We start from the raw sequence: 9,613 nt of genomic DNA, 5'->3' as shown, positions 1-9,613 counted from the left end.
ACTTTCAGAAAGTATAAGAAACTGTTAGCACAAAAAAAGATGTGTGGAAATTATGGGGAAAAGTGTAGGAGAAAGTAGACATACCATGGGACTTCTGGGCCAGATTTCTGTTGATTTATGGTTCATAAGTGAAGGAAAGTCAGGGCAGGCACATAAGGCCTGCTACTGGTACCACCATGTAACGCAGTACAACCTGCCACAGGTTGAGTGCTCAGCAGCTAAACCAAGAACCCCACCACTTAGAATGAGGAGGATATGTCAGATACCCATAGGATGGAAAAAATAATATATATAAAGCTACTTCTTAGGTAAACAAAGAAGGGAGAAAACACTGAATTAAACCTGTGGTGGATAAAATGTTATGTCATTGGCAAAGCAACTTGGGTTTGCCCTCCAGTATCTCCTGCAGCTTTTCTGGCTTCTGAACATGTTGGTCTCCAAACCTTTGGGCTTAGTCAGTACTGCCAAGAGGGTGGGCTTTGGTCCTGAGGCAAACCTCCTTATCTTTTTTCTGCCTAGGGATACACACTGAACATTCAGGTACAACGGTTGCCCTCTTCAAACTTGCTTGTTGGAAAGGATGGACAATGAGCACTAGTGTGTCAAAGGATCTAGAGGAGGTCAACCACCCTAGAAAGTCCACCATCATTGTTAGTGAAGGAGCTGAGGAAGCTTGACATTGATGTAGCCATTGTCTCTGAAACCAGTCTCACTGGCATGGGCTGTTTCTATGAGGTGCATTATAGCTTTCTCTGGAAATGGAAAAAGTAAACAAGACCACCGTGAACATCAGCTGGGTTTACCAATCAAAAACTAATTAGCAAACATGGTTAAATGTCCCGTTGCAACATCAGAATATATTATATTACTAAGAATATCTACCACAGGAGACTTTGCTAACAACATCACTTTATATACCCCAACACTTTGTTCTGTCTCTGAAGAGAAGGACTTTTTCAGCAACTCAGCTGTGTCATTAGTAAGCTACCACTGCTACTGGAAGACTGCAAGCTAAAGTTGGCTCAGATTACAAGACCTGGCCACTATGCATTGGCCACCATGGAGAAGGAAAAATGAATGACAATGGGCAAAGATTACTGAAGTTCTGCGCCCAAGGGCTGTGCATTACCAACACATACTTCCAAAGCAGTCACTGCCAAAAGGTTTTGTGGAGACACTCATGACCTGGCACCAACCGGATTTAATTGTAACCTTTGGAAACGCCTGCAGGATGTTCTCCATACTTTCAGTGGTCACAGTATAGACTGTGACACAGACTGTGTGCTTGGAAATTCCATTGTACCAAACAAAGTTGTTGCCCACATATTAATATTAGCCACACAAAAGACCAAAGAAGAAGAAGAAATTTTGAAGAAGACAATATGGTAAAGGTGTGTTGGCTACACACAAAGTTTAATAGCTAGCACTACATTAAAAGTTATGCACAAGTTCTGTTATCTAGGATCATTTGTATCAGATAACCACTCTATATGATTAACTTAATTCTTGCATTGGAAAGGCAGTCACCATATTTGACCAATTGACCAAGTGTGTGTGGGATAACAGGAAACTGACACTGAACACCAAGATATGAGTCTACCAGACATGTGTTTTGAGCATGCTGATGTACAGTGGTGAGATGTGGACTATCTACAACAGGCATGAGAGAAGGCTAAACACCTTTTACATCCATTGTCTCTGCCATATTCTAAATATCAAGTGGAAGACAAAGACCCTGACACCAAAGTACTTGAGAAAGTGAAATTACCTATTTTAATCTCTATTCTCAGCCACAAATGTCTCCATTGGGTTGGTCATCTGTACTAGATGGAAGATGGACACATTCTAATGGAGCTCCTGAATAGAGAACTTATGGATGCTCCAAGGCCACTAGGCCAACCTAAGCTCAGGTTTAAGGACATTTGCAAAAAGGACTTGGCAACTTTCAACATCAACAAGCGGGAAAGATGTAGCAATAGGTTGCAATAAAGGGCTGTGCTGCACAAAGGAGTCAAAGACCCTGAAGAGAGGTGGTTGAGAAAGAAGAAAGTGAAGAGTATGAAGAGAAAAGCACAGCAGGCATCAGGCTCAAGTAATGTGCTGGCTTCATCCTCTGGCCCTGAAATTTACTCCTGCATTATCCATGGCAAGGACTTTTGCTTGAGAATTAGACTTTTTAGCCACTCGTGATGCTGCATTATGACACACAGTAACTGAGTGGCTTTGGCGCTTACACCATCATCTTTTAAGATGGACAGTTGCCATTCATAAGTGAAGGTAAATGTCACAACGTTTTGAAGAAAGCCAGTTTCCACAACTATTCATGTAATTTTTTAGATTCATGAATACTTAGGGTGAAATCAAGGCCGCATTGAAGTCAGCAGCAAAATTCCCATTGGATTCAAGGGGGCAAAACCGATTTCATCCTTTGCTTTCCTATCAGTTATATTTGCTTCTGTATGCAACCACCACATCTTACCCCAGTCCACCACATCGGACAGATAGGTATCCCTTGCACTTATGGCACACCTTTATTCTTCCCTTTCATGGTTTCTACTCTGCTTCTTCTGATGTTTTGCACTGAGCTTTTTTTAAAGTGCAGTGCACAAACTTCTGCTTTGGAGGAAAAAGGTAAAAGCTAAATCCTGCCATTTTTTGGAGGTTCAGACCCTAAAATGCCATAAGGGTGAGAAAGTCTAGCTTCCCCAGTGCATCAAAATAAAGTAAAATAAACCCAGACTCTAACTCATTATGCAAAAGTGCCATTACAATATGGAGTCAGCAGCTATATCCAGCCAAGTTTTGGCCCCTCCTTTCTTTATGTTGAAGAATTTGGAGGGAGGAATTAGCCATTCATAGAGCACCATGAAAACTAGACCCTGACATAACCTACTGTAACAGCTCTGCAAAAAAAGCTGGGGTGCTATAGGGTCCAGGTGTTGAAGGTACAGTAGGAGCTGCAACATTTGAACCCTTTCTCAGCAGAGAATTTCTAAGATGGGGCCAAACTTTGGCAGAACCCCTAAGGGTGGATTTGGGATTTTGAGCTGCTGCACTCAGAGGCACTGGGACAATTTTTTATAATGGGGTGCTAGAGCCATTGAACCAAACGGTAAACTCTATATAGGATGGAAAAACCTCTTCAAGCCAGTGGGTGTGACAGCACCCGTATACCGGTGCTGGAGCTATCTCCAGGTCTGTGGCTTGGGATGTATTTGGAGCATCTCATTTACACTTGTCTGTCTATGAATCAGGGTTTTTTTTGGAGGGGAGAGGGGCAAAGTGGCTGGATCCAGGCTCCAGTTGCAGCTTTTTTGCGGCACTTATGCCTGGTAATGAGGTGGGGTGCGCTGCGTGGGTGCCTCGTGTGTGTGTGTGTGTGGGGGGGTCTGCACTGGAACTCCGCGTCTCCTTTAAATGCCCTGGCGAGGAGGGGCCGCTGATGTGTGCGCGGGGAGGGGAGGAAGCCACCTGCGCTCCGCACGGCGCATGCGCTCGGCGGGAGGAGGCGGCGGCAGCAGAGCGAGGCTGGCAGCGCTCGGGTGACCGCGCTCTCTGTCGCCCCGGCAGCAGCAGCAGCGCCCCGGAGCCATGCAGGCAGCGGCGCCCGCCGCCCAGGACTAGCTGCCCCGCTCCCCATCGGGGCAGAGCCGAGCAGGGGCCGGAGTCGCAGCCGCCCAGCCCGCCTAGGAGCGGCGAGAGCTCGCCTGTAGGGAGCCAGCCCGCCAGCCATGGGCAACGAAGCGAGCCTGGAGGGAGGAGAAGCGCTGGCCGGGCTGCCCGACGGGGTGGCGGCTGCCGCGGCCGGGGACGGCGGAGGGCAAGGGCTGGCAGCCGGCGTGGAGGCGGATCTGAGCCAGCTCAGCGAGGAGGAGCGGAGACAGATCGCCGCTGTCATGTCAAGGGCGCAGGAGCTGCCCAAAGGAAACCTCCCCGGCACGACCAGCGCGGAGCCCCCTCCCCTGCAAAGGCACGGCGAGAAACCGCTCTCTTCCGGCGGGTGTGGGGCTGCTCCCGCTGCCGTAGCCCTGCGAGCCGGGTGCATTGCATCAGGAGCAGGCGGTGCATGGTGCAGACGGGGTCTGGATGGGGAGGTAGCATGAGTAGGGACCCTGGGGTGGAGCGTCTGCTCCCTCCACGGCGAGGATTTCTAATCATCACGAATAATCCTCCTCCCTTCCAGTGGGCTGCCTCCTCTCCCCCAGCCCCTTTCCTGGACCAGACCCAGGGGCTGGCTAGCTTCGGTGGCAAGGGAGCGGGTGGTTTGCAGATAAGAACAATTGGGTGGTTTTTTTGTTTTTGTTCTTTTTTGGGTGTAAAGGGGCTTGGGATGCTTCCCCCCCCCCCAGCTAGAATAGGAGCCCGGAGAGCTTTGCCCACACCGAGCAGTTCTGTAGCGGCTGCTACTGAACCGATGGAGTCTCTCTGAATCTTCCCAAACTCTAGGGCATTATTTTATCTGAAAGTCCTTAATCTGCCTCTGCGAGTCACCATTGATTTATATAGAAAATCAAAGACCAAAGGCTCTGTGTTTTCACCTATATAGTCCTCCCTTATGTCTTTTCTCATGGAGGGGGGAAGGTGAAGACAAATAGGGAGCATGGGCTGTATTGTCAAATAGTGATTCTGTATCTTGTGTGGGGTTGACTTCACCTATTCATGTATATCTAAAAGCTAAGACAATTTACTTCCTTATTCTCCCTTCTGTCCACAATCCACTGCTTGCCCCCACAGGGAATATTAGTTACCTTTGTGTGCTGGTAATACAGTAGTACTGTTAACTCACGTTATGGTCAGGCGAAGATAGAGGTTTCCCTTTCCCTTGTCCAGGGTCCTGAAGTTGCCCGTTTCTCAGGACACAATACAGGTATGGCTAGTTTGGAGCCTACAATTTCCAGGGGCTGGGTGTGGTGTTTGTCTCAACCAGGCTTCAAAAAGGAAGATCCTTTGACTGCCTGTTCCACAGGTTCTTGTGGTGTACTGACCTGATCCCAGATAAATGTCAATTCAGTTTAAATAACGTCAGGCTTGTTTAAGTGAATGCTAAGAGAACACAAAAAAGTAGGATTGGACCAAATCCACCCTTAGAGGAACTCCACAGAGGTCAGTGGAATTACACCTGGGATGAATTTGTCTCCATTTTGCTTGAAACTGAGGTTTCATCCTATATCTCTTCATGCTTGTTAAGAATGGACAAATAATGAAAGTTTGTGTGGAATATGAGTCTATAGCTAATTTGGGGCCTGCCCTGGCTCCCACTGAAACCAATAGGGATTTCTCTAGGGGTGCATAATCAAGCTCAAAATTTCCTTTTGTGTAGCAGTTTGGGATACCACAAAGACACACAGGTTTTAAAAGTTTGTTTTCAAGTTAACTTGCCAGTTAAAGGAAGTCAGTAGTTTCCAAGATGTGTCATACAATGGTATATGGAATATCAGTTTCCTGTTACATTTAGTTCAGTTCACTGTACACTGAAAACGAAACTCATTTTTATAAAACAAAAATCTAAAAGCCAGTGCAGCAAGGGCACCACCTGAATCATTTCAAAATGAAACTGGAATAAGCCAGCTATGAACGTATTGTTGGGAACAATTCTGCACTGGAAAATAGATGGACTGGATGACTTAAAAGCTCTTTCCCATATCTAGGGAAAGGAAGATAAACATTCTCATTACATTGTTGGGATGTCTAAAAATGATTTTATTTGGCCACATCTTTATATCTGCAGACAGTTGTTACCCTAAAATTATGGTCTGGGATAACTGGAATAATTAGATGATTGTTATAGCTGTATAACTTCACTTTTCATTAAAATAAAGCCTGTCTGTATTTGGTAAATTTGACATTTATAATAGTGCAGTGTGCTTTGCTATGCTGAGTAAAAAGATGATTTATGTTCTCATCTACACTATCTCAGAATTTTGCACTGGTGCTCATCACCACAATATCTGCATGCCTATCGGTATTATCAAGTATCCATTCTTGCTCAGTAGCTTTACTTGCTCTTTGCTGCTGCTGGGATTCTCTGGCAAAGGTGGGAAGCCAGATTTTTGAGGGCCTAATCCAAAGTCTATGGATCTCAGTGGGAGTCCTTCAGTTGACTACCATGTTCTTTGGATCAGGCACACAATGACTTTGACTTAAGCAAGTGACTAGATTAGTGATCCTGAGATTCCTTAGCTTCAAACTTCTTTGCTTTTTCAGAGTCTGTTGCTTTGAAGAGTAATACTATGTGAGCAAAGAAATTAGATATGGGAAAGAGCTTTTAAGTCATCCAGTCCATCTATTTTCCAGTGCAGAATTGTTCCCAACAATACGTTCATAGCTGGCTTATTCCAGTTTCATTTTGAAATGATTCAGGTGGTGCCCTTACTGCACTGGCTTTTAGATTTTTGTTTTATAAAAATGAGTTTCGTTTTCAGTGTACAGTGAACTGAACTAAATGTAACAGGAAACTGATATTCCATATACCATTGTATGACACATCTTGGAAACTACTGACTTTTTAATAGCAAGCAATATAAGAAGTAGGATATAGAGTTGCCCCTTCATTTGCATAAAATAAGTGCTGTAGTTATGTCTATTTTCAGAGGCTTCGTGCTTTCAGGTAATTGGAAATGCAGCAGCTGGTATAAGAGCAAGTAATGCATGTTATGACACTTTAACCATTTTATTATAAGCACTAAGACCATGTTTTTCCAAATCTGAGTACTTAAAATGAGCCACCTAAATAAAATTGACCTGATTTTTCAGAGGTGTTGAACAACTGTAGCACAGGTTAATTTCAATGGGAGAGTCAGGTGCTCAGCATCTATGAAGAAAATCAGACAAATTTTAGTTAGTAGTCTGCAAACTGTGACTGAATCACAAAGAACCATATCCTCAGCTAGTGGAAATTAGTTTAGCTCCATACAATGTTAGTAGCACTATGCCAGTTTATATGAGCAGAGGATCTGTTCCATATCATTGGAAAGGACTAGATGATCAAACCTCTTTCTAGCACAGCCACTTCATTTTTAGGTAAACTTAATTTTTATCAGAGGGGTAGCCATGTTAGTCTGGATCTGTAACAGCAGCAAGGAATCCTGTGGCACCTTATAGACTAACAGACGTTTTGGAGCATGAGCTTTCGTGGGTGAATACCCACTTCGTCAGATGCATGTGATTAAATTTTATGTGATTTTATGTATGTGATTAAATAGTTTAGCCACTGCTTGTCACTGGCAAAAAAAAGTGCTGTTGTATTTTGAGAGTATATGCTATAAAAGTAGCCCAGTCTGAGACCCACACTTCCTAAATATTGCCTTTATTCTTCCAGAATAAATACAGTCTTTTGTCAATACCGTGATTATACTGACTCTAAGAAAGTAAACACTGACCAGCAGGAAATATCTGTTTTTGTATACATGTATTTTCTGTAAATATGAAGGATCATTTAATTAGTATTCATTGTTGTTAATTTATTTTTGGCTTTAAAAGAATTAATTTTAATTTATGGTATAAACAGTTTGGTTGAACTAATTTTTATTATGAAGGTTTTCAGGCTATTAAAGACCTGAGCCAAAGTCTGCTGATATCAATAGTAAAACTCCAATTGATTTCCATGGGCTTTGGATCAGGCCTTATTAATTACATAATTGAAACTGAGTGCTTTGTTGAATCAGGGCCTAAATGAGGAAGAGAAACAAAAGAATCAGGGCATTGGGGAGTGAAGAAAGGAAGTTTGTTTTTGACCTAACAACTCAAAAACAGCCTCCCTTTAAAAATGAGGGAGTTCCTCTCCCCATTTAAAAATGTTTGGCAACAGGAAATTCCCTGCCAGACAAAAATGAAGATTAAGTTCTGCGATTTACAGAAGTATCAACAACTATAAATGCAATGTGTGACTACAATAACGGATTGTTCTTAAAACTCAGTTGTCACATGGGTGTAGAAAAGATTAGAAAAACTGTGCTCCCACAATCATCTGCCCAAAAATAAAAAGCCTAAATCCAGGTTTATTATTAGAGAAGTAAAAGTCTTCAATAAATTTGTCCTCTGAAGTCATTTTCTTCCACATTTTAGGTACAGTCTGTTTCCTTCAGATAGAAACATTGATTTATGGAGAATGGCAAACCAAATCTGGTCTGCACACTGAACATGCAGTCTGGCAGCATCAAGCATTAATTGTTCAATTCATGTTTTTTGTCTTATTTTAAAAATAGTTAACTATGCAAAACATTAATAATCTGGGTAACAAGATTTTAGTACACTGAAAATTGGGTAGGGCATTGGAAATCTGGGCCAATTTTGTTACCGTATTCCTTGTTCTAAGAGATCCATGTTCCACAGATAAGAGTGGCAAAGGCTGACTGCTTCTCTCATGAGTACACCACTTAAAAAAGTTCACAATTAGTTAGCCCTGGAAACATCATCATTAGTTGATTTTTTTTTAAATCTTAATTTCGTCTGACTTCATAAATGAGGAATTGTAATTAACCTTGTATTTCCTGACCTGAACTTTGAATTCTGTTTCTCAAAGCATTGGTATTCAATATTCTCATCCATTAGGCAGTATTTATGTCCATACATTAATGGTCATGCCCCCATTTTTTCTCTTAGGGTCTTGCTATTTTGAACCTAAACTTTCAAAGTTCTTGAACAGTTGCAAGCATTAAAACCAGAATCATACTCAGCCTTTTCTAATACAAAAGCTGATACATTTTCGCTAAGCAAGCACTACATCTTTGGATGAATCTAATTTGTACCACAAAGTGGCATGGAACTAAAACCTGATAGGCCTGACTGGCAGCTTTATAGTACATTTGCAAACATTGTGTGGACTCAGTTTATGGTTGAGCCATACTGGATATACTTTTCTTCCTGGTAAGTAAGGGCCCACTCAAGTACTCATTGAAGTCAATGAAACAACTCTTATTGACTTCAGTGGGACATGCATTAATGTAATAAAGCTCCCAGTTATCCATGTGGCTATCCTGAGGGGAAAAAATGAAAAGTGTAGCACTGAAAGCCCCCTGCAAGTCAGAGTTAATGTTAGGGTTGCCAACCTTCCAAGATAGGCCTGGAGTCTCCAGGAATTAAAGATTAATCTTTAATTATTATGTCATGTGATGAAATCTCCAGGAATACATCCAACCAAAACTGGCAACCCTAGTTAATGTGATGACAATAAAAGCAATTAGCCATACATGGGAATCCTGTTCCCTACATCCTTGTTTTGGATAATTGCAATTAACTTTTTAAAAAGGGCAAGTCAGGATTGATGTGAAATTGCGAATTGCTAGAATCTTGAGAACCAAAATGGCTACCATAAAGATTTTCTTAGGGTGGTTCATGGTTATCAGGGATTTAATGAAAGCTCAAAATATTCATGAATTAAAGTAGTGTGTTTATAGTAACATTAGCTGTTTGAAATCCAGTGTAGCATGTTACTATTTATAACTATGGCAGTGTTCTGATGTAACCCTTAATTAAAAATCATCCTACTGCTAGTTTGTTTTTATTGTAGTCATGGACCTCAGATTCTTTAATAGGCTAATGAATGACTGCCTGATTTTCATGAATGTACATTAAGAAATAACGTGTTTGGAAATGTGGAACTGTATTTAATTTG

General features: G+C 42.3%; 1 protein-coding gene across 6 annotated transcripts in view; it reads left to right on the top strand.

Annotated features, from left to right (window-relative positions):
* Positions 1-3,731: 3,731 nt before the first annotated feature.
* PCLO (piccolo presynaptic cytomatrix protein) overlaps positions 3,732-9,613 on the top strand; it is a 540,429-nt gene continuing 534,547 nt past the window's right edge. For all 6 annotated transcript variants that reach the window (XM_030560944.1, XM_030561095.1, XM_030561007.1 and 3 more), the window contains exon 1: positions 3,732-3,970. In XM_030560944.1, the coding sequence (XP_030416804.1) occupies positions 3,732-3,970 (239 nt within the window). The remainder of the gene's footprint in view (positions 3,971-9,613) is intronic.

The sequence above is a fragment of the Gopherus evgoodei genome, chromosome 1 (genome assembly GCF_007399415.2).
Source record: "Gopherus evgoodei ecotype Sinaloan lineage chromosome 1, rGopEvg1_v1.p, whole genome shotgun sequence".
Classification (NCBI taxonomy): domain Eukaryota; kingdom Metazoa; phylum Chordata; order Testudines; family Testudinidae; genus Gopherus; species Gopherus evgoodei.
The sequence above is the reverse complement of the archived record's forward strand: the minus strand, read 5'-3'. Positions and strand labels throughout refer to the sequence as shown.